This window comes from Rattus norvegicus, chromosome 11 (assembly GCF_021556685.1).
Source record: "Rattus norvegicus strain SHRSP/BbbUtx chromosome 11, alternate assembly SHRSP_T2T, whole genome shotgun sequence".
NCBI lineage: Eukaryota > Metazoa > Chordata > Mammalia > Rodentia > Muridae > Rattus > Rattus norvegicus.
This window is the reverse complement of record NC_141544.1, coordinates 85102822-85129136: the sequence shown is the minus strand read 5'-3', so window position 1 is coordinate 85129136 and position 26315 is coordinate 85102822. Positions and strand designations below refer to the sequence as shown.

At 42.7% G+C, this 26315-nt stretch overlaps 1 protein-coding gene across 4 annotated transcripts in view; it reads right to left on the bottom strand.

The window, feature by feature from the left end:
• Positions 1 to 12969: 12969 nt before the first annotated feature.
• Atp13a4 (ATPase 13A4) overlaps positions 12970 to 26315 on the bottom strand; it is a 139151-nt gene continuing 125805 nt past the window's right edge. For 3 of the 4 annotated variants that reach the window (XM_087575804.1, XM_087575805.1, NM_001191658.2), the window contains 5 exon segments: positions 25524 to 25695; positions 24722 to 24915; positions 23571 to 23659; positions 20136 to 20216; positions 12970 to 13489 (listed from right to left, as the gene is read on the bottom strand). In XM_087575804.1, the coding sequence (XP_087431930.1) occupies positions 13289 to 13489; positions 20136 to 20216; positions 23571 to 23659; positions 24722 to 24915; positions 25524 to 25695 (737 nt within the window). In that variant the 3' untranslated portion in view covers positions 12970 to 13288. 4 annotated transcript variants of the gene reach the window in all.

Below are 26315 nucleotides of genomic sequence, written 5' to 3'. Positions count from 1 at the left end.
TACCGAGCCTGACAACCTGAGTTTGATGCCTGGGTCCCACATGGTGAAAGGAGAGTGAAGACTCCCGCCCATTGTTCTCTGACTTTACATGTACATACACACACACATACACATGACAGAGAGAGAGAGAGAGAGAGAGAGAGATAACAAATACAAATTTTAACTTCAAAGATATATTTAAGATTAGCATTATATTTCAATTATGAACCAAAATTTGCACTAATCATACAAAAAATATTACAAGTGGTGATTTGGACTCTCTTTTGTCTCTTTATTAATTTTGAAGAGGAAAAAATCTAGACGAGTAAGTTGGATCCATAGGATGGACATCTGCATTGTCTTATTAAGAGTTCAATCTTCTATGATCAATGAAAACCATCCATTTCAAGGACCTTAGCAGGTCTGGTGGTTTGAATAGGAATAGACAGATAGACTCATGTGTTTGAATGCTTGGCTGGCCCACAGGGAGGGGAATTATTAGGAGGTGTGGTCTTTTTGAAATGGGTGTGGCCTTGTTGGAGTGGGTGTGGCCTTGTTGGAGGAAGTGAGTTGCTGGGCATGTCTCAGGACCTCAGTATGTCTAGTGTGTCAGTGTTTTCTGCTCCCTGCCAATCTATAGAATTCTCGGCTCCGTCTACAGCATCATGTCTTCCTGCATAATGCCAGGTCTTCCATGGTCTTCCATGAGTAGAACCGAGAAAGCCTCTGAAACTGTGAGCCAATCCCAATGAAATGTCTTCCTTTATGAGAATTGCTGTGGTCACTGTGTCTCTTCGCAGCAATAGAAACTCTAGGACAGCAGGTAACAAACTCTTCCACTGCCCTTGGTTTCAGCAACATGTGAAAAGCTGTCACATGTGAAGCCCTGTCCCCATCTCAAAATGAGGTCCAGAGAAGAATGAAGCCCAGACTTGCCCTTGAACTCAATTTCCTGGAGATGCCCTCTTGAACCCAAATCATTTTTGAAATGTGTTTTCTCTCTTAATGCAGCATCATACATATTTATGGAGTAAAGTGCAGCCTTTCAACACAGGTGTGAAAATCAGACAAGGTAATTGACATTATCTTTTCCTTCGGGCATCTATCCATCATTTATTTCTGGTAAGAACATAATCTTCTCTAGAAGATATTTTGAAATACATGATTCACTTTTGTCAACCCCCATTTTGTCCTGTTGTGCTAGAGAACATTAAAAGTTATTTCCCCATCCAACTGTCCATCTGCCTCACATCCTTCCCCGACACCCTTCTCCGTCTCTGATAGTTTTCTACTCTAGTTCTCTGAAATCCACTTTCATATGCGAGAGGCCATTGGCCTCTCTATGCTTGCCTCATTTTGCTTAACCTAACAAGCTTCCCATCTATCCATGTTGCAGCTAATGATAGAATCTCATCCTCCATATGGCTGAATAATATTCTGTTGTGAAATAATACATTTTTATTAACTCACCTGTTGAGCACCCAGGTTGATCCCATGTCTTGGCTGTTGTACATAAAGTTCTAATGGACATCGGAGTTCAAGCCTCTTCCACATCGTAACTTCAGTTCCTTTGAGGTGGCAACACTAAAATCTAGTGCTACCCTTTGTCCAAATCTTGTGTTCTGCATGTGCCACTGAGCTCACCTTGTGACCTTTTTAGCAAAGGAGCTTTGATAAGCTCATCTCTCATTGCCAGATCCAGGCTTGAATTTACACACACACACACACACACTGTACATATATATGTACAAAACCCTGGTATGTGCATTATACATTGTTTAGCGTCTCCTTTGAATTATCTTCCTTCTGTAAAATCTGATTTAGAATCCTTTCCAAAGGTTTCATGTTTGAAGTTGTCAGATGATTGTAATAGTTGTAGCCTCTAATTGAAAGCAAGGAAGCCCAGGTTCTGCTGATTACAGAGAAAGGAGCAAAGGGAGAGAAGTATTCCACTTACCTGCTCATTGCTGACTCCTGATCCAGAAGGAAAGGCTCCCTCCCTCTTCCGCCCATGTTTTCTCTGGGGCTCTCATTTCAGTACCTATTCTGGGCATGGCTGCTCTTCCTGCTTCCTCCACAGGGGCAAACATATGGCTTGGGTAGCTGACTTATCTCTTTCTGGCTCTCCGGAGAGTAGAGTACCAGAACTTGGATTAAATCTGATGCTATGCTTGGCTTTCAATATAAAATGAGGCTGTGTGCTCTGCTGATACTGTTAATCTGCTACACATCATCAAAGTGGTTCTTTTCTTATCACTTCTGTCTAGAATTTTAAAGTCACCTACTCTTTAGTCACCAAATAAGTATTAATTGATTTGTCTTTTCGTGGAGTGAGTTCTGGTTTCCAAGTTCTTTATATATCTAGAATTAGGCAAGTCTCGCTGCCCAGCAGGCTACCAGCTTTGCTTGGGGAATAATTCTAATGGCACCTGACATGAGTTAATAACCCATCACATCCAATGAACGATCCATTCATCACCCTACAAACTTACCAGGGTGAAGGCAGATGTGGTGGGGACTCAGTTAATACCATATGGATGGATGATCTCATTTTCCATCTATAATCTTCTCGTCTTTGGGTTGGTGAGAGGCAAAATGAAAACCCAACCAGTACATGCTATCTGTTGTCTTCTTGGATTCTCTTAGAAGCCTCAGAGGTCTAACACTAGCATGTCTTTGTCAGGTGACCTATCTCTAAGATACTCCTTAAATAATTGCCTTAGGACCCTTCGCCTTTCCTCCCCACCCCACGGTTTTTGTATGAACAAGTATCTGAAATTTACTCAATATCTTTATTCTGCCCAGGCAGCCTCATGCCAGTGACCAGTGATGGCAGACATCCCAAGGCCTCTCCTTCGCTGGAACCGAGTGAAATGGAGCCTGGATCCCTAACCTCCCTGGTAATACCATGCAGAGTCCAAACTTAAAATCCCTTTCTTGCTTATATGAGCTCCCACTGTCTCAGCACGTTCTCCTAGGAACAATTCCTTATGGATAACCTGACATGCTTCTTGAGAGTCCAACTTCAGAAAAGAATGGAACGTGTCTAATGTTTCCACTTCACCGTCTAGGTAGATATTACCAATCTGCGCCCTCCTTGGGAAAGAAAACTATACAAGCAGCTCCCATCTTTCTATTCTCTTTCTTGACTCTTAGTCTCCCGCTCTAAAGTCTCCAGCTTCTTCTCTCCCTAATTTAAACATTCTTCTGCAGCCCCGATGGAGATAACTTGACCGTACCTTGTGATGAAGTGATTGGAATCGTTACATAGGAATTCAATATCTTTTAATGCTGCTAGAAACGTATCGAGTACTGTCAACCCTGCTGTAAGCATTGCCACACTTCCTCTTGCTCTGTGTATTCAGCTGCAGAGGAACAGAATGTCTGAGTTTTTTTTTTCTTTAAACCTATTCTGAAGGGCTTTCATTATGACTAGCCACCACAAGAACAAATCTATTCCAACTGCTAATGGTGTGGCTGTGGCTTGTTTAATGAGAACCGTAGGCGTCCATAAGTATGACTGACAAATAGTAACTGTGCTTGTCATGTAAGTCGCCAACCTGAGTCTGATATGGTCCCAAAGCTGCCTAGTTGCTGTCAGCCCCTTACCTTAGTAAGCTCTAAGCTCCTCTCTCTGCTCATGAGGTTAGAGATGAGCCAAGGCTGAAGAACAGCAGGGTGACATCGATGTTGTCCCTACAGAAAGAGGAAGGGTTCAATTGCACTTCCTAGTGCCAACACCCCAAGGAAGAAAATACCTGGGTAGAGCTATGTGGCTACAAAGACTAAATGGACATTTATGAAGACCCAGACCTGTCCCGAAATTATAAACCTCCACGTTGCTGTCCCAACGCAAACTGATTTCTTACCAATCAGTTGGGAACAACCATACATGCTTGGAGTGATGAATACTTCCTTAACATAGTCTTGCCTAAGAATGATCTGAGAGGAAATATTCGTTCTCTCCCTTCCCTGAAGGTGGACTAGTCTAAATATCCTCAGGAACAGAGTTTGCGCATTATTTCCTGAAGAACGAATGACAAGTATTGGACCCCTCCAGGCTTCTGCTATTAACACGAGACAACGCTTTCCCACAGAACTCACTAGGAGATACTTGGCCATGGCCGCAATGCTCTGAGCTGTACCAAAGGGTGGGGATAAACAGACTTATCTATGGGAGAGATACTTGTCAAAGGGGTTCCTCACTTGGGACTGTCTTAAACTATACAGAGTGCATGATGAAAAATAGCATTTCCTAAGGAAATATCCCCCCCCCCAATGTTCTTCCAGATCAAGATAAATTGGCAGGAAAACTCAGGAGCCTCTATGGGGACTAATGCATATTTAACGAAAACCATTTAGTTAGGTCTCTGAGTCTGAGTTTTCAGGTTCACGTGGTGAGCTTGTTGAAGACACAGTTCTTCAGGATCCAGCACGGAGGATGCAACTGTGTTTGAGGCTGGGCCAGGAATTTATTTCTAACAAGCTTCTTGGGGGATTTTCATGTTGCGTCAAGTTTGAGAACCATGTTCCAAAAAGACACTTATGGGTTGCCATAAATGCCTCCCCAAGTAAAGGAGCTGTGCCACGCTATACGAGCAAAGAGGCCATGTAAACATTCCTAAAAATACGCCAAGTACATCTGGATGCTTTGCCTCAGTCTCTACAGCTCACTCAACATCCGTGCGCTTGAGAAGAGGCAGGAAGGGGCACTTTAGAGAATAGTTCTCGGGATACCAGGAGGAGAGAGGCTGAAAATGAAGTCTAGGAAATAAACAACTACTTTGAAGACTAAGTTGATTCTGGAACCAAAGCCTGGCAAGTCATTATATTGTATTTTAAATAAGAACGGTTGGACTAAGCTTTAAAACTAATAACTTTAAACAGCTAGAAAACCTCGGATGGTTACCTTTTCAGTAATGGAGAGTTATATGCATTCAGCCATATACGTCTGTAATGTGTTAATCAATTCATTCATTCCTCACTTACAAAATCTTCCATTTACGCTTTTATTGATTCCCACAGCAGATCAAATGGCTATTCGATGGACCAGAGCAAGACTTGAGAAAGCTCTTTCTAGCCGGAGAGATGAAAGAGAACAAGTTGTGCTGCATTTAGCTTTGGGTTTTTGTTTGTTTGTTTGTTTTGTTATTGTTTTGTTTTTCTGATTATACATGAGGTGACACTAAATATTCCATGGCCAATAGCCAAGGAAACTACCACAGTTAGTGACCAATTCGACCCAACTTATAAATCAGAAAAACAAACAAACAAAATTTAATGTCAGGTCCATCTGAATATTTTTTTATTCGTTAAAGTCCATATGTCATCGCTCCAAAGGGATATTTTTGAGGTGACCATCCAGGATATGATAGATGCCAGTGCCACAGCCCCAGAGTCCTGCTGCCCTAATTTATCTGCTGTAACCCAATAACTCATGAATTTCCCTGCTCTTGGTATGACTCTTGGTATGCAGTCCAGGTGGGATTCCAAGATCCACTGAGGGAGACTCAAGCCTACAAAACTCTCTTCAGATCAAACTGGTTTCCAATTAGTCATGCCATTTGCCTGCATTCTTTGTGTTGTTTATTTTTAAGCAATTCTCAAGGCTAGATTTGGCTAGACCAGGAGGAAGCTGGCTCAGCTTTAAGTTTCAGTCAGCTGCAGAAGCACCTCTGCTTGTGCTGTCTGTTCTGTCCCTGAACTCCAGGCCGAGCGTGGCCTTGCCGCTCAATGGCCCTTCCTCAGAGAGTCCACTCCCTGGCTTCTCTCTGTGAACTATCATTTGTTGACACTTGCCCTTCACGGAAGTTTCCTTCTTAGCATTGTTTTGTACAATCCTGTGGCCCCATAGACCTGGTAGGATGATCCAAAGCAAGACCACAGAAACCTCTACTCCATAGCCTTTTCTGAGTCATTGAGAAGGTCACATGAGGCCCTTACATGGGATGCAGGATGCAGTGCTCCTGGGTATAGTATGCTTCCTCCTGCCCCAACTTCCATTGAAGGTGGTAGGTCATTGTCATCGCTTGGGGGTGATTACCTTCCCCGTCAGGTATTTGTGACTTTTTGCCTGACCCTGAGATTGATTGACAGGGATCATGAGACTCTGTTATATTTGCGATTACTTTGTCTTCTTTCACCTTTCTGCAACATATGACAGAGGGCAATATGTTCTCTCTGCTCTGTTTGTATAATAACATTCTGATATACAGAGCGCAGACCATCGAATAAATAAATTCTACAATCTCTCTCTCTCTCTCTCTCTCTCTCTCTCTCTCTCTCTCTCTCTCTCTCTCCCCCCCCTTAGGTACCTATGAAATATCCTCAGAAAACCAGATGAAAACTCCTGGTCTTCTGCCCTTGAACTTTGCCCTGACTCCTTTTTAGGCAATTCTTGCTTTGTAAAATAAGCCTGTTTGCTTCAACTATTTCTTTTGGGCTGATTATTTTCCTGTGAGAGTCCTTGCATCCTCATTAAAAACCACACATATTATACGTATTGAGATAGTCTCTTTAGCAGTCATCTAACTTTTCCAGTTCTGTGCCACACATCCACACCCTCATTACAAAAATGGAAAGCCAAGTATATTAAGCACAACAGTATAATCTCCGTACATTGCCTTTACGGTTGGTTTTATTCATGGTGCTATTGTCTGATTTAAGCTTCTTTGTACTGGATGGAAAACAGATGTCCACCGACAATGGAGGAAAAGTAAATCGGTAGAATGTCCCAGATTGTAATTTTCATTCAATCATGCCACAGCTGCTTGCTGAGCATGACCTCGTGCTGGGGGCAGAGATGGGAGAAGGCATCACACAGGCGTGGTTCCGATCCTCGAAGAATGCCCTCTCTAGTCAAAGTTGGGGTTGGGTGGGAGGATCAGAAATTGAGACACCATAAGACTTTACACACTACATTGAAATGCAAATCTGTATAAGGTGGGAAGGCTATGGGTGTAAAATGTGTGGGTGTGCCGACACAGGGGGCGCCTTACTTCAGGCTGTGAAGACACAATGGTATCCTACTCCGGGCTTAGCAAACCAGGAATCATTTTAATCTGATAAGAAGACATGGGTGATATTTGGATGTGTATAAATGAGAGTAGGAATCGTTGCGGCCCTGGATAGGGTGTGAGTCAGGGTGTTAAGGAGGGGCCGTGAGCACTGCTTCTGAAAAAAGAAGGTTGGGTTTTCTGCAACAGAAAGTTCAAAAGGAGAGAAATCTGGAAAGAGACCATAACTGAGCACAGCAAAGGACTTTGAATCCCTTAACAAGCAATGTGCACTTTATACAGTAGATGATGTAGACCACTAAGCTATGCTTGCCGTGTACATGACACCATCGGATTTAGACAGAATTCACACACATCGGAGGGAAACAGCAGAGCTCTTCCAGTCAGAAAACCAGTTAAGATGTTCTTGTAGTCTGGAAGTGACTAAAGCCCTTGTGGAAAGGAAGTTCTGCACACAGGGCACTGACAAGAGAGGCCCTGAGACATAGGGACTGGGTGAAGAAGGCACAGGCGGCAGGCACACTTATATCACACACCCTTTAATGTGCATCCAAACGGCTTCCCGGTGTCAGTTTGGGTTTGCAGTACTGTATGAATGGCATCGCAGAGCATCCTACTCGCACGGGAATAAGGCTTTCTGCCCTATGGCCACCCTTACGCACAGCTTCAAGCAGAACACTGTCTCTAATCCGTATGTATGTAGCCTTTATCACAGCACAGCCATCAGACAGTTCATGGAGACAATACTTCAAGCAGGGGTAGGGAGGGAGGGAGGGAGGGAGGGACAAGGAGGGAGGAAGGGAGGGACAAGGAGGGAGGGAGGGAAGGAGAGAAAGAGGGAGGGAGGGAGGGAAGGAGGGAGGGAGGGAGGGAGGGGCAAGGAGGGAGGGAGGGACAAGGAGGGGGGAAGATACAGCACAGAAACAGAGCTAAGAATCTATGTGGCTTCTGGAGAGCTTTGCATTCGAGTATGGACAAAACCCATCAATGATTTGCCTCCTTTTTGCCAGTTGATTAGCTGATTTGATCAGAAGAATATGACGTGGGCTGAATACTGTAAAGAATCTTGATTTTGGAGTTGTAAGACGTAGATTTTAGACTCGGTTCATTGGTTTCCTAATGAAGTGCTCCTGAAACAGAGGCTCTCTGTCAATCTTAGTCACCTAAGGGTTGTTATATAAGTATAGTGCAGAACAAAACCAAACTTGTAGAGCATCATATCAAATGTCCAAGAAAGGCTTCTTGGAAGACATGGGATGCGGCTGAAACATGGAATAGGAACCACTCGGAGCCTGGGGATGTTGGATAAAAGCATTTGAGACAGAGAGGAGAGCAAGCACACGTCCTGGGGCAAAGTATTTGTCACTTTGCTGTTGCTGTGGTAAAAACACCATGACTAAGGCAACTTACAGAAGTTTATTTGGGCTTGAGGTTCCAGAGGGGTGAGTCCATCATGGCAGGGAGGTGGGGCAGCAGGCAGCAGGCATGACAGTTAGACCTGGATGCTGAGAGCTCACGGACTGAATCCCAAGAGGAAGCCCAGAGAACAAACTAGAAATGGCACTAGTTTTTAAGCTCTTAAAACCCAGCAAGGTCACACATTCTAAACCTACTTGAAGAGCACCATCAACCAGGGACCATGTATTTAAATTCCAGATACATGCGGGACATTTATTATTTAGAGAGCCACAGAAAGCATGAGGCTTGCTGTGTTGGGGAAGGCCAAGAGGCTCTCATGAAAGGCTATGACTGCAGCGCTAGCAGAATTGTATTCTCTTCTTGTCCTTTGCACATTTGTTTAATTTTAAAGAAAATCTTTCTATTGATCATATTTAGAAGGTCATTTATACAGAGTAATGGCAGCCAAGGGGTAGACAGAATGTTGCATGGCAGCGACTTTCAAGCAATTTTTTTTTTTTGTACACAGAGTGAGAGTAGTTCAAAGCCAGAAGAGAATCTATATGACCCTGAAAAGCTCTGCAAAGGAGAGGTTGAACAAACTCTAGCAGAAATGTCAGTTTCTGCTGGTGGAGGCTAAAGTCAGAAACCACGGCTTCATCTGACCACATGAAACGTGCTTGCAGGGCAGTGGTTGACTTCACTGTCCGCTGTGGGAGTTGACCTTTTCTCTGATTGATGGTAAAGTTCAGGAGAACGTCTGTGAGAAACTAAAACCTCTTCCTGGAGGAAATTATACTCACCGTGGCAACCTTATTGGATAGTTGCCGTGGCACTTTTCAGTACTGCAAACTCTTCATCATGAAGAAAACAACATTAAAGAAGCACACAGCGGGGGAGCCTAGTGATAGAGGAACTGGGTCTGAGTCCAGCCCTCTACCCCTGGCTGTGTGTCCTTGGCCATATTCCTGAGACTGTGAGAGTGTCTGACACCTCCCTGAAAGGAGGAAGATAGAAGACTTCACCTAGCTTTTCTCCAAAGAAGGCTACGAGATTTAAACAAGAGAATAAATACTGTAAAGCTCACATTCTCTACATAAAGAAGAAAGCGATCTCATCTGTGGCTTTAGGACTACCTGGAGTTTTGCGAAGGATGTTTGCTGATTTGGCATATTGGAGTGAATCATATCTATTGGTTAGGAAGAGTGAAAGCCGAGAAAGAGACAGAGAAATGGAGACAGAAACAGAGAGAGAGAGAGAGAGAGAGAGAGAGAGAGAGAGAGAGAGAGACTTTAGCAAAACCTTATAGGTTTTTCTCATCTTCCTTACAGACGACTTATGACGGCACACACTAAATGCAAAGCTTTGAGCTAATTATCACCTTCCCATCACCACATAGGCCAACACGTGCATGCACACTTCTGTGTGCACACCGGGACAATGTGGGGTCCTAGTTCATCTCAGACTTGTGTGTGTAGGCAGGAGAACGCTTCTCTGCAAGTACAGGAAAGCCCTCGAATAATTTATGTCCTGTGGTTAAATTCCTTGTTTTCCTCGAAGTCTTGGTCAGGAAAGTGTATTGGTGGCAGGAAGAGCCCCATTCACGTTCAGACCACTTGCCCATATTTTTACTGCCCCACCTCCAACCCAGATCTTCTGCCTGCTCAATGCACAGGTAGCGTAAGGGAGATACATCAAGGATGCCGAGCCTGAGAGAGCCTGAGAGAGATTTTGTAGCTGGCTGACACTACACTTCCTTCCCTTTTCGCTCTTGAGAAAGGCCCTCACATCTCTGATGTCATGGAGTACAGGCTGTGTGCTGGCCCTGAGGGCGGTGGTCACCATTAGTCTGAAGTTGTCCCCATGTGTCCTTCACCCCCTCCTCTTCATCTGCCTGTTCAGCACAGCCATGTCCTTCCCCTGGGTAATAACTCTTCAAACACTTGAGTTCAGCTCTCCTACTTGAGCGGCTCTACTCTCTTCAGGATGACCTTACCTTCCTCTTTTATTCAATGTTTCTAAGATGCCCCAAAATAGTCTTCAAATCGAGTCCCTTTGACAGCGACTTTTAATAGCTGGTGGAGAGCCAGCCTCTCATCCAGCTGTGTTGGCTATTTGTAAATTCCTTCCCATGGAACCTCTGAGGGCCAAGGCGAAAAAAAGAAACTCAAAGTTCAGAAAGACAAACAGATGCTTATTCTTTACTTTTATTTTATATACGCACCTAGCTTGGGGCTGGCAGTATGCCTGGCTTTTATTTGAACTGAGGTCTGTTATGACTTCAACCAGCAAACTTTCTGCCTGTCAGTGAGGTCATGCTGAGCACCCTGCCCTACCAGGGTCTTGAACTAGGAGCCTCTTAGTGACAGAGTGTAGCTTAACACTGAGATCTCTTTGAGGGCTGGGTCTTCTCTTATCACCTGTGTAGTAGGGATGGTAAGCCCTTCTTGTGGAGTCCCAGAACTCTACAAACTTAGCCAGATAGTGGGAGGGAAAGTCCTTGGCAGTGAAATCACCTAAGCCTGAATTGTCCGTGTGTTCTTCATGATTACACTGTAGACCTCCTCCAGAGACACTCACCCAAAATCTTCTCTTTGTGGAACATGAAGAAACGCTGCCAATTTTTGAAAGACTGTCAGAGCTGCCATATCAGTGGAGAAGCAAAATAAAATATTTCCTCCTATATTAAGGATGATTGTGAGACCATAGCCCAGGGTTTTTCTACATGTCCTGTTCAGAGAGTAGACACAACAAGGTGTCCTCTGGCTAGCAGACATGCAACAGCTGCATTCAGGCAGTCCCAAACCCAACCAAGAGCTGTGAGGGAGGAGTGCTTTTAGCTGCTACTGGTAAACAGTGAAGACCTGGGCCAAGATGTTCACCCTATTCACAGTAGTCATTTAGGATTTCCTGTTTATTGTAACAGGGTCCCCAGACCTTAACACAACTGACTCCATGATGGGAGTGCCATTCAGGCTGTAAAGCTCAGCACCTCAGACTACACTACCAGCCAAAATGAAAACAAACATCTAATCCACCAAAGCCTCTAAATGTTCTAACCTTGCTTTTCTCTGCTTCTGTAGTTCTGCTTCTAGCTAACTGTTCTTGTTGATTGAGGTGTCTTCAACCCAGGTTACATTTTTTGTGCTTAAAAGCTCATCCTGAAGAATGCTCAGTGCTATATTGAGGACCTAAACAGTAGTGTACTCACCGGCTGGCTAATGAAGACTTTTATTGGCTTAAACCCATGTCCAAGAGTTTTCTCTAGTGGATACTCCACAACATTTATAATAGAAATTTTGTTTTACTTTACAATTCGACATGTGCTGTATCTATCAGACTGACCTTGAACTCACAGAGATCTTTCACCCTCTGTCTCCCTAATGCTGAAATTAAAGGTGTGTCCCTCCAGGCCACTATGGTTTTGCTTTTTTTGTTTTGTTTTGCTATTTTTGTTTGTTTCTTTACTTTGCCTTTGAGAGAGAGAGAGAGAGAGAGAGAGAGAGAGAGAGAGAGAGAGAGAGAAAGTTGGAAGAGTCTAGAAGTAGGAAAGATCTAAAAGGAGTTGGACACAATGGGGAGAAGATCAAAATACATTGTTTGAGAATAATTTTTAAATTAAAAAAAACTATGTGTAGATGTTTCCCTGAAGCTCAGTGTTACCCACAGGCCTGTGTGAAACCCGTGTGTTTTCTATGCTGAGACAATCCAACATAATCCAGTTGTCTGTAGTGGTAAAACATGTTTTCTAGAAGTAAGTCAGTTTTGAGCAAGAATTACATACAGGTGGCATAAAGACTTTGCTCAATGACAGCATATAATGCAAAGCACACAAGAAGAATTCCCAAAAGAACAGAGCAGGGTACAAGTTAAGGAACTCCTAAAACATAAAAGTCACAGGAGCAAGCAATACTTAGGCTCTTTGATACCCTTCTACTGTGGCCCTAGAATAAAATCTATACATGTATAACAAACACTGTGGGGCCTGAAAATAGGGGAAATATTGCCCCAAAATTTACAAACCAGAAACAGCACAGTATTGAACAAGTGTGAGGCCCTTCTAAGCAGGGGTCTATAGGTCTTACTGAACCTTAGATATAAGAGACTGCACACTTCTCAGCTCCTGGGCCAAAGCTCTGCTAACGGGGGTGAGAGCAGGAGTGGAGATAGATGCTGCTTTGAGGGTGAAACACACACACACACACACACACACACACACACACACACACACACACACCATTGTCTCCAGCCTTTCCTTTCCCGGCTCTGGTGGACATAGAGTCCCTGTGTTTTAATGGAAGAGTCATCATTCTGCAATGATCATCACCCTGGGGACAGCTGTTCCAGAGTCCTGAAGCAAGAGAAGAGCTCTAGTATGTTAAGGCACTGAGGGGGGGGGAGGGGGACATGTCCTTGCAGCAAATATGCAGAGCAAGACCAGAAGGAGAAGGGAGGCATGAATCTGAAACCAGGTGGAGGAGACTAGAGGACATGTCCCTTGTGTTAGTTTTCCCACCAAGCAATGATTCAAAACCAACCCTTAACGTGCTACAACCGTATGAATAAACACACTGTATGGCCTTCCCTCATTTCATTTTTATTTTTTGAGAAAGAATTATTCTAAGAAGATATGCTCTCCTCCTGATACCTGCCCATCTTTTGGCTCATGGCAACCCTTGCTTCATTCTTAGTTCAATGGGTGTCATCAGTGCATCAGAAGCCAAGAGGAAAGTCACCTTCTAGGGACATTGTTCTCCATAGACTCCGCTTGAGCCAATTTAGCTTTGTCACCAGAGCTGGGAGTTTAGTCCCCATCTCCACCTGATGGCGTTGAGAGTCTCTGAAGCGGGCTCTTTTTCTCTTCAGTTTGACGAGTGCTTAGATATCGATTTCCTTCAGAGTTGCTCCTCGTTGCTCTCAAACACAGGGTTGCTGTAGGACACCCCCTGCATGTCAGAGTAGGAGGTTTGGTTTAGGGGGGGCCAGCTTGAATCAGTCGCCAGGTTCCTCTGCCATACCCGATACTGGCTTTTTGAATGATAACCAAAACATCTCTTGACCGCTGTCCATAGAGCACGGTTTTCAATAATGGCCTTCTGTAAGATAAAGTATAAATCATTTTGTGATTTGAGTTACCTAATTCCATAGATCATAACCAGACACTGTTTCAGTGTTGCCTTAGATTCTTGGACCTAAGCAAATATTAAGTAGTTCTGTAGCTTAAGTTTTCTTAAATTTCCCTACTTAAGGAACTCAGCTGCATGAAGGAACTTTCAAAACCCTGGGGACTTAAGCAGGAAGCAGCCTACCTCAAAGATAGCTTTCAGGAATTTCACATCTAAATTAAATTTAAGATCATTCGAATCCTACATTTTGCACCATACCGCATTTAACTTCATGTCTTACAAAATGACATTGTATACAATGTTTAGCATTTTATAGAAGTGAATGTGTAGAAAGATGCACAATGGGTCTTTGAGGCTCTCCGGCAATGCACTGCTAGCTATGAGCACAAGCCTATGACATCTAGACAGAGGCCTCAGTCTTGGGGTTGGAGAGTTCTAGATTCATTTCGTAACTATGACTATGGCCGGGTCATTTGTCTGAGACCTGTGTCCAATTCCCACCACTGAAGAAGAAGAAAGCCTGAGCCTGTTGGGTTAGAAATAATAATCCCTTCCTCATATGTGCTGTAAGGATTATACAACAGCCCTTGCAGTGCAGGCTGGGCAGGGCAGGGCAGGGCAGGGCAGGGCAGGGCATGGCTGGCACCCTTTCCCTGCCCTTCTGAACTACTGTTTAAACCACTGGTTGGGTGCAGGGGCCCAGGTTGCACAAGCTTTGCCTTCACTAAAACCCATTTTTAATGATATAAGAGTGCTGCCTCTTGTAAAACATTCAGGGCTGGAGAGACAGCTTCGCAGTCAGGAGCACTGGCTGTTGGTTGTTCCTGTCAAGGACCAGAGTTCAATTCCCAGCACCACATGGCAGATGACAACCATTTGCAGCTCCAGTTCCAGAGGATCTGAAGGTCTCTTCTGTCCTCCTCAGACACCACATGCACATGGTACACAGATACATATTCAGGAAAAATGCTCATACACATAAAAAAATTAATTACAAACATTTTGGACTGCTACTACATTCTATGAGTGAGTCTGAAGCTTAAGAGAAACTAGTCATAAGACAAATAACAGAAAAGGTCAACGTGTGTGTATGTGTGTCTGTCTGTCTGTCTGTGTGTGTTGTTCCATTTTATCATATTTTGTCCAAAAGTTGAGTATCTTAGATTTTTCATAACAGAAAATAAGAAGCTGACAAAAATAACTGATTTTGTTGTCCATCCAGTGTATCTTTTGTAAACTGACTTAATGAGGAACTATGGGAGATATAGTTTCCTAAAACCTGCCTATTTTTGTTACTTGACATTCATGGTACAACACAGTAACACTAGGAAGCACACAGCTGGGGACAGCATATCATGACATAGATGACCTCTGGGACACTAAAAAGCAGGAGACACCTACCTCCAGGGGACCCGCCATCAGAAATAAGGAACTGCAGCTGGCCTGGATGGAGACATCTCAGAAGCTCGCAGGCAGCTTGTTTGTCAAAAAGTTGTTCCCATTTCTCCTAACCTTAGCCCTGGACAATGGCTGTATAGATTTCATTTGTGCATGACTGCTTTTCAGTTGGCTTTGGTGTGCATAATTCTATTATATCTGACTTTCCTACTTCTCCTTCTGCTCTGGTGAATTCTGTGAAACTAGATGTTCCTTGATGTAATGATTCTTAAACAATTAAAATTGAGGCAGAGGGACACAGCACAGCCCTAACGACCCAGGTGCATGCTGTGTGTTCTCATCTTGGAAACAATGTAATAACTGCACAATGGTAGTTCCAGATTAATGTTTGACTTACAAAGAAAGTTTGAAGAAATTGGTAAAAGAGAAAAAATGAAACAGAGCCATGTACTGCTAGAGTCATACAGGGTCCATACCAGAAAGTGAAGAAATGTACTGGAACTATGAAAATCATTAGTATAAGAGACATAATCAAATGGAATAAGGGAACACAAATGTGGGATGCTTTAATTCAGGAAGGAAAAGGCTATAGAGTCATTGTGTGCAATGTGCACAAGCAGAAAGCTAGCGGAACTGCTGCGGTAAGGGTTAACTTGACTCTTTCTGGCCCCTGCCTGGCAGCTTTGTCCATGTCATTTATCCTTACAGCCTCACGGGAAACCGAATGTTGCTGACCTCGGAGCTCTGATCTATAAAGTATAATGAGTTAAAAATTAAAGTTTAAATAATGTTAAGTTTGAAAGTATTATTTTGGGCCCAGACTTGGGAATAGAGGAAGCTTGAAACTTTGGGGAACAATCATAATTCTTAATTCTTTGTGAGATGTGATCATTCTTTTGAACTTGACACATTTGGTAATGATTATACAATGTCTTTCTGTCTACCTGGGTTTTTTGTTTGTTTGTTTGTTTGTTTGTTTGTTTGTTTGTTTGTTTTGGAGTAACAATAAAAGACTGGAGCAAGTTAAAGGTGAGGGAGTGTGTGTGAGAGCGAAAGGGAGATGTGTGATGTATTTGAGGTGTGTGTGAGGTGTTGTGGTGTGTGTGTGGTATGTATGTGTGAGGTGTATGTGTAAGGTGTTGTGGTGTGTGGTGTGTGGTGTGTGTATGTGTGTGTGAGGTGTGTGTGAGTTGTTGTGGTGTGTGTGGTGTGTGTGTGTGAGGTGTGTGTGAGGTGTTGTGGTGTGTGTGCGGTGTGTGTGTGTGTGAGGTGTGTGAGTGCAAGAAAGGAGTACACAAGAGTGCAACCTCTAGCCCAAGGAGGGAGCCAAAGTGTGCACTGTCTCAAGCTGCAAGCAAGAGAGAGAAAAAGAGAGAGACAGAGACAGAGACAGAGACAGACAGAGAGAGACAGAGAGAGACACAGAGACTCAGAGACACGGAGACAGACAGAGACAGAGGGACAGAGACAGAGACAGAGAGACAGAGACAGAGACAGAGAAACAGAGAAAATGCAACCTGAAGCCTTGAAACTTGCCTGTCAGTTTATACCCAAAAAAGTTGCCTGTGTGTTTTCTTACGAGCCTTCCAGATATCCCTGCTTCCAGTTGAGAACCCCGATCCTGTGTTGGGGCTGGACCCTGGCAGCACACCTTGCCAGAGTCTCTTTTAGTACACTGGAAGGCTTCTTGGCAGACATGAAGACTCAGAGAGCCAACTTCAGCTTCTGCCCAACCTCAGTGCCTACCAGACAAGATCTAGTCTCCCTTCCCAGAACAGAAAAATGGTAGCTCTTTTTACAGACATTTTCAACCAGGAGAAGGCAGGGTCACTGAAACCACCTAAAGGTTTTATATATAACAGGTGGATGGAACCTTAGAATTTCTTCAAACAAATTAAATGAAAGATGAGATGTGGTTCTCCATGATGTGTGGAATTTCCCTCCTCATCCCTAGTGTGACTACTTGTACCTCCTTGCCTGTCACTCTCCAAAGGACAACTGATGGACTGATGATCTGCCTTGTGCTGCTGCCTTGTAAGTTAAACACATAGCTAGAAGCAAAACTGAGGCTTCGATGAGAATCCATTTCTTCAAAAGAACTCTATGTAAGCTTTTCCAGCTGACTACTCAGTTCTTAAGTACTTATGTACATACACATGCACGCACAGTAATAAGGAAGATGGGTATTATTAAAGCTATTCATATAAGCTCCCATGCTTCTGAGCAGACAGGGCATGAGACTCCCATAAGAAGGTCCCGCTCAAGTCTGTTTGATTTCTAGGCTACTGTAAGATTAGCATTAGAGTCAGGACTCAGAAAATCAGACAATACTTAAAACTGTGCAGCAGAAGTCAGCCACCATGCCTGCCCATCATGATAAAACTGTTGGGACTATGTATAGCTAAACCTGTCCTGGCCAGTATAGTGAGTTTAGCTAAGCTCATCCAGAATTTCTTTATATATTCTGGAACAGAGTGCATCTACAGAGTCACCTAAGGAAAGACTGAGTCCTCAGCAGTCTGTACCTACTCTCTTAGGCTCGCTCACCACGTGAGGCAGGACAGCATAGCACCTGTCACTCTCAATGATAATACCAAAGGCTCACTACTCCATCCCATGGGGAAGGTGTCTAAGGCGGAAGCTCCTACTCCCTGATGCTATTCCTCAGTTTAGAATGTACTGGCAACCCACAATGAACATGCACGTGTGTATCTCCATTCTCACTCAACATGGGAACCAAAGAAGAAGCCTAGCTTTTTGGAGTATCAGTTACCAACCCCACCAGTTGCACATGAACAAGGTCATTTCCAATATCTGTTTAAATGGTTCTGACCCAACTCCTACTAGAATTAAGCAGGATTTCAGATGCAATAGCTACTAACACGAGTTCTCACCAGAAAAAAAAACTTAATGGCAAGCAAGAGAGGGCATTAACACACAAGTAGCCAAACCGTGTGTCTGCTTACTTCACACAGACTGTGAATCCCACCCCTCTGTTATCTTTATTCTACAAAATTGCCCTAGGATATTGACCTAAGGGTCAATGGACTGTTATGGAAAGAACAAATGTACAAAGGCATGATTGAGAGATTGACAGAAAGAGTAAGGAATGGTAAGTGCCACAATAGATGACAGCTTATTGCTTACACTGGTTTCTGTTGTTTGTTTCTGAGTGCATTTAAGGGCTTTTGCTTATTTTACTTGATTTGTTTAGTTTTGGACTTTGGAGATTGAATCTCCCCATATAGTCACATCTAGCCTCAAACTCTTGATCTCTCTACCTCAGCCTTCCAAGTTCTAGGATTACAGATAGGCAGTACCACCAGCCTGGAAAGATTTATGTCTATTAAACACCTAGCATGTGCTTCTTGCTGCTCACATTTCAGTCTCCTTTTCTCTCCCCACATTATATGTGTGTGTGTCTGTATATACATATGTATATGTATGTATATAGTATAATGGCATAGATCATATATATCACATATATCTACCATATATATATACATATGTGTATATATACCACATATATGGTACACATATACATGTATTCACACACACATGTATATGCCATGTATATTTATACCATACCTGACATTTCTCCTCTCCTTTATGGATGCCTTCACTGGGTATTGCCTTTCAATACCAGGCTTTGAAGAAGGGAGATTATATAGTAATAATAAAGGAATGGTAATAAAAAAATCAGTAAAAATAGTATAATAAAGTCAGTGGTAGAGTGCTTAACTAGCATGTGCAAGACCCTGAGTTCAGTCTTCGACACTGAAGGCAGAACAAAACAAAAAACAAAAGCAAAAAACAAAAACAAAGACAAACCATGTACAGAATGTTTTTATTGATAGGAAATGTCCCAAATAGGAAAATCCATGGGGACAGAAAGTGTGTTTGGATTGTCAACATAGAGAGGAAGGGGATGAAAATCAATTGCTAATGGCTTGCAAGATTTTCCAGGGGTGGGGGATGAAATGGTTCTTGAACTGGGTAGTGTTAATGTTGTACACTCACCAACTATACTAAAAACCACTGGTGCTTTAAAATGGTGAGTTTTATAGTGCATAAATCATATCTCAATTATAAAATGTGAATTCTACTTGTGCCTAGACTGGGGAATTTTTTTTTTGTCTAAAATATTTTTTTTTTATTAACTTGAGTATTTCTTATATACATTTCGAGTGTTATTCCCTTTCCCGGTTTCCGGGCAAACATCCCCCTCCCCCCTCCCCTTCCTTATGGGTGTTCCCTTCCCAACCCTCCCCCCATTGCCGCCCTCCCCCCATAGACTAGTTCACTGGGGGTTCAGTCTTAGCAGGACCCAGGGCTTCCCCTTCCACTGGTGCTCTTACTAGGATATTCATTGCTACCTATGGGGTCAGAGTCCAGGGTCAGTCCATGTATAGTCTTTAGGTAGTGGCTTAGTCCCTGGAAGCTCTGGTTGCTTGGCATTGTTGTACTTTTGGGGTCTCGTGCCCCTTCAAGCTCTTCCAGTTCTTTCTCTGATTCCTTCAATAGGGGACCTATTCTCAGTTCAGTGGTTTGCTGCTGGCATTCGCCTCTATATTTGCTGTATTCTGGCTGTGTCTCTGAGGAGCGATCTACATCTGGCTCCTGTCGGTCTGCACTTCTTTGCTTCATCCATCTTATCTAATTGGGTGGCTGTATATGTATGGGCCACATGTGGGGCAGGCTCTGAATGGGTGTTCCTTCAGTCTCTGTTTTAATCTTTGCCTCTCCCTTCTAGACTGGGGAATTTTAAGAATGAATAGAACCTTAAAGAACACAAATGAGGGCTGGAGAGATGGCCCAGTGGTTAAGAGCACTGACTGCTCTTCCAGAGGTCCTGAGTTCAATTCCCAGCAACCACATGGTGGCTCACAACCATCTGTAAAGAGATCCGATGCCCTCTTCTGTTGTTTCTGAAGACAGCTAGCTACAGTGTACTTATATATATAAGAAATGAATAAATTCTTTTAAAAAAAAAAGAACACAAATGCATCCGCCCTACCACACTTTACAAACGAGAAAAACATTAGCATGTCTTCTCATCAGGGATGAGACACTGCACACTGTGCAAAACCTTTGCACACTGTGTGGCGGAAGGGCCACCACAGTGCTGAGTCTTTGCACATTACAGTTGCTCCATTCCCAAACTCCCAAAAAGCTAAGCCTCACTGACACACACAGCAAACAGCCTGAGGGTACTTACCTCCACAGCAAGGGACACAACGAAGTTGGAGCTGACCATGATGAGAATGTAGACTCTCCACAGGACGGGAGTGCACAGCAGCTGGCAGAAGAGGAAGCACACGTAGGCTTAGAAGAAACATGCTGGAAAAGTTTCCATGCTCACACTGGATATTTGCATAGGCTATACATTACGGCAAACACACACACACACACACACAAGCAATGGTTCAGGAGTTAAGAGCACTTATGTTCCTTCAGAGGCTTGACAGTTCAGCTCCCAGCACCCACATCATCATGCAAAATATAAATGGCATGTGTATATAGTATATATTACATAAATATACATATACATATACATAAAGAACTTATAAGTGTTGAACACTGATGTTCATTTGAGAATTGTGACTCTTTTTTCTTTCTCTCCTAGTCTCTTTCTTTTATCTAAAATTTCTATATTTACTAATTTTGGTCATTTTTAAATAAAAACAAATAATAGTAAACCCCTTTCATCTGCTCCCTTTTTGTTGTTTTCAAGAGGGAATTCAGGAATGTCACTTTATTCCCAGGCATCTCTGAGGACACATGTGTGAAACTTCCACTGTCACAATGTGGCCTTCTGTCTTCCGGTGCCATGTTTCTCTTCATCCGAAACCGTCCTTGAAGTACTCAGTCAGGGCTGCTCTTTCAGGGCTTTACCTGAGCCCTCATGAGGGTACTACCCAAGGAGAGCATGGAGCTAAATCAAGCCCTTTCCACACTTCCTCTGCCTTCTTCCAACTCCTCTTCAGGCACAGTGTCTGAGATATACGTATGCAAATGAACTAATGGATGGATGGAAGGATGGATGGATGGATGGATGGATGGATGGATGGATGGATGATGGATGGATAGATGGATGAATGGATGAATGGATGGGTGTATGGATGCATGGATGAAAGGTTGGATCAGTATATGGATTGATGGATGGATGAATGGATGATGGATGGATGGATGGATGGATGGATAGATGGATGAATGGATGAATGGATGGGTGTATGGATGCATGGATGAAAGGTTGGATCAGTATATGGATTGATGGATGGATGAATGGATGATGGATGGATGGATGGATGGATGGATGGATGGATGGATAGATGGATGAATGGATGAATGGATGGGTGTATGGATGCATGGATGAAAGGTTGGATCAGTATACGGATTGATGGATGGATGAATGGATGATGGATGGATGGATGGATGGATGGATGGATGGATGGGTGGATGGATGGATGATGAGTGGCTGGTTACATGGATGGATAAGCCAAGTAAGCTCCATTGTGTACTACATGTCCTATACAACTCTCATATGCTGATGGGAGCAAAAGCTGATGCAATCCTATGGAGAACAATGCTCTCTAAATTATTTTTTGAATCCATTTCTATGCATTTGCTCCTGCCATATACTTGTACATGACTGAAAAGATATGTACATAGTTCTTCTACTGTGTCTTTGTAAGGCAACAAACTAGAAACAGCTACATGTTAATTAATATGGGATTACATATAAGTTATGATATATATATAATCTACACCATGAAATACAGTGCAAATGTATATATAACAAAATATTATGTTATAATTAAAAATAATGAGGAAGGTTTATATGCTAGTATGGCACAGTTACCAAAGTACACTATTACATGAAAGAAATAAGGTACAGGACTGTGTATATTGTTGTAACAGCTATGAAAATGTTCCACTCAGATCTCCTGCTGCTGGGAAGATAAATACACACAGCTATGAAAATGTTCCACTCAGATCTCCTGCTGCTGGGAAGATAAATATTGACCACCCCCAAAAGTATACTCAACATCTATGACAACCTCCACCCTAAAGCTATACTTCCCATGAGCTACACAGGGCCAAAAAGTAAGAACATCATGAATTCTTGTGAGGCTCTCTTCTCTAAGATGCCAGGCACCACTGAGAGGGTCTCAGCTTAATCCTTAAGTCAGTGTGGACTGAGGCGCTTCTCATGGGGCCCTCCTCTTCCTCCCCTCTCCACTTCGCTGGGTTTGGTCTTCATGGTGGTCTGACACCTCTCCTCACTTTCCCTGGCTTTTGATCTTTCCTCCCGCAGATATCTTCTACAATAAATAAATTCCTTTCCCAGCACATCCCACTTTGACACCAACATCACCGAACAGCGACAAACGGAGTAGTTTGCTACTGTTGTATAAAAAGGTGGGAGAAGGTTCACATACATAGAATCACATGTACTTCTCCGTGTACGTATAAAATAGAGTATAAGAATACATTTTTAAAAACCTGATGCCATAGGTTGCCTCCAGAGGGAAGCTGCATTGGAAAGAATATTTTACTGTACTTACATTTTTAGAAACTTTTAAACCATGTGAATGTATTTGTTAGTAACACACACACACACACACACACACACATGCATGCACATGCATGAACACACACACACAGACGCATGCACATGCACATTTAGGATGTGAAACAGCATGATTCAATTCATAATAAACTTGGTAAATTTGAGGCAAAGCCCATTTGCAGTACATGAATTTTAAAAGGTGGAAGAATAATAATGTTATAAATTTTCCTTGCCTGAATAGTCCACATTTTCTAAAATAGGCCCATATTTACTTAATAAAAAGGCTTGGTTTTAAACTTAACAATGCCTCTTTGCAACATCTTTGTAGTCCTGCTGTCACAGACTCTACACAAGTTCTCACCCAACAAAACCGCACCCCCTTTATTCTGCCAGTGTGCCAGTCAGACTATAAGAGTCATATATAAACATAATACACATATACATATACCTCATATACATGCACATACACATATATATAAACACACATACACATATACATCATATGCATATACATACACATATTCACATATATACATATATACACTTTCCCTCACTTGAGTAGGTAAAATTATGATATCTTGTATTTCAAACGTCTCAGTTATGTTTTTTAAAATGTAAGAGACAGAGACCTTAAGACAGAGGAGTAAGGCTCTGTGAAAGCACCTTTTCAAATATAACTTTTGAAATGAAAGTACAGAAAAGCATAGTTTTTAAAAAGTAAGTACATATTTGAGAATTAATCTAAAGACTGCTGCAAGGAAAAGTTCTTTAAACAGCATTTGAAAGCACAGCATGCATAAGCTGACTTTTCCGAATCTTTCAGGGGATTTTGTTTTCAATGAGAACTGGCTCAATACTTGTTCTAAGGCTATGTTTAGTCCCAGAATGTAACACTTGATGCAGTCTTATTTCCTGATTAGCTTGAGTAAAAAATAGATATAATGCAGCACTCTTTTAAACTCTGCCATTTCCAAAGTACATAGCCAGTGTCGAGAGTCCCTGTCAGTTACGACAGTGGCCTGCTATCAGAGGCTGGTGACAAAAATACTAACATCGTCATCTTCCAGAGAGGATACTTACGTCCAAACGCCTATGCAACTCTGGGATATCCGCAAATAGAATGAAAAGACATACGCCCATCTGTAAAATCAGCACAAGGACAAATATATCTGAGGAAACAAGAACACAAGCTATCATTTTAAGAACTCATTGTGAGAAGCATCAACATCTATTAACTGACATATTCTAGGCTAATGCTGGTTACATTTACTTGACTTCTGCATTCAAATACAGCATAGTGGATGAAAGCTCTCATGTCTGTACAGTGGGTCCTCACCTCTACAATCCCACGCATGTCATGGGAGGGGGGTCTTTTTTACATCTACATTACATTCCAATTTGTGTGGGTGGTAAATGAATATATATATATATAGAATAACAATGGCAAAATGTCCCCTTGGTAAGTTTTTAAAGACATTCAAGTATCTTGCCTTAATACAAGTCTTCTGCCTCAAATCCATTTCTGGAAAACCAAGAATGCCATAAATACACGAGAATTTAAATTGTGATTATAGAAAGATGAACATTCAACAGCTTCTTCATCCCAATGAGGAAAAAAGAGAAAATTTTTCTTCCTGGAACAATTTCATATTGCGGATATTGATCCTTCAATTTATCCTTCTGAATTTCCACAATCAGAGAGTTAGTATCACTATACGAATACATGTCTCAGAGACTAAGGACACGGACTTCTCCTAAAGAAACTCTCTGCCCCAAATTACTCCAGCCAAGAGTGTCCACAATACTATATGATGTCCTTGTGGACAGACCTACTCCCACTCTGCCACTACACAATACCATCCTGACCAGCCTTCATGACACCAAGTCCCAGCTGAGGGCTGTGACCTTTTTCGTGTCCCCAGGATGAATTCTGAAAGATGGGGACAAGATTGGTCTTTACATTGCACTTCCCAACTTAGACTGACCCCAAGAAACATCACCTAAAGATGATGTCAGGTGGAACCCAGGTATGAAAAAAGAATTTCTTTGATGGGAAGAGAGAGGCAGGGGAATGAGGCTGCAGTGTTTTCTCAGAGCTCTGGGTGGAAGTGAAGGGACCCTAGCTGAGACTATGCTATGCAGTTGTTTCCTTCCTGAGAGGCTTGAGCATGCCTGTTCTATGATCGGCAATGGTTAATACTCGTCCTCTGCTTGCACAGAATGCCACTTACAGTTTGTATAGGTGGGCTGCCTAAATGGTTTTCCTTTAGAGAATACAAGAGCCACAACGATACAGTTGATCGTTCCCAAAAACCATATTGTAGTATTCTCAAAACTCGCAAAGGTGCTGTTACTTCTGGTTTTCTCAGGAACGTTGGGAGATGCTGATAAGGCTGAAACACTCTCATTTCTCACTGGACAGACACTACAAAGGAAACCAAAAGAGTCAATGGAGTTCCCAGAATACATTTCCATCTGCAGGTCACCATGGCAAACACTGTTAAGAGCAGACATCCAATATCTCATAATTGTTCATTGGTGAAGAAGATACAAGAAAAAATAAGCACAGGCAGACTTATAATTTTGTATAAGTAAAAACATTGGCAGATTCAACTGCTGCTTGTTCATTAAGTTGTTCATCCATCATTTATATTAAGGATACAGGGATAGAGAAGAGTAAGGCTTCTCTTAGGAGGTTTAAGAACCATTAATTGATACATGGGGTGACATACACTTTATTATTGAACAGGGCAGTCCTGAAAGAAAAATATATTGATCATTTCATTGGACATGGTTTAAACTAGGCTGCTTAAAGTGGGACAAACCAGGAAAGTTAGAAGCCCCAGCCACCCTCATTATTAAGCAGTGCAGGCAAAAGTGTGTAATAAAAGGACAAGTGATTGTTGGTAATTTCCCCCAAAGGGAATTAAAACCCTTGGTAGGTGAAGTCTAATTTGCCTTCCTTCATGTGGACCAGATGATGTTTGACAGAAATCAGACATCAAGAAGCCAGATTTGAGGCCACACTGATACCTGTGATAGTCCATGGAATACCAAGGCTGCTTCTGCACCAGGATGAAGCCCACGATGTGCATAGCCAAGCTGAGAAGGATGTTGAGGATAACTGAGAGCAGCAGAGGTGGTGAGATCAGCCTTCCCGCAGGTCTGAAGGGCACTAGCTTCGGGTTGGCACCATTCAAATTCACTAGGAAATAAATCCAAGGTTCACATGCGTGAGAGCAGGAAAATGTTGGGTTCTTAATCACCAGAGTGGCACGATTAATGCACCTGCCAAGCCTCCGTCTGCGAAGCTTCTTTTTTGGACCAGATGGTAATTAACATGGAGACCTTCCACAACTGATCAGAGCAGAGAATAAGGAATGGTGGGATGCTCCGCCCTAAATGGGACATCTGTGTCGCAGCCCATTCTCCAAAAAACTCTGGGATCTTTGCAAACGGGGGAGCAGAAAGGATGTACAGTGAAAGCTGATGGGTGGCGGGAATGAAACAGTGTCTTCTGGACACAGGGAAGTTGCACATGTGAGCTCACGGCAGTCATGGCAGCATGCACAAGATCTGTGCAAGCATAAGCCAGATCAAATCCCAGCACAGAACATGGAACTGGGCATGAAATGCTGCCCCCAGCTGAAGAGCTATTGGCAAGTGATAGCTACTGGGAGAAGAGGAGTCGGTTTTCTCTAAGAGTGTATCCCCAACTAAGTCAGCTATGCTTCAGTAGAGGGATACACATGCAAGAATATGGATTTGTCCAGCACAAATCAGTCTTGATGAGTTTATTCTTTTAAAGGATACTAAGTTTGTTGG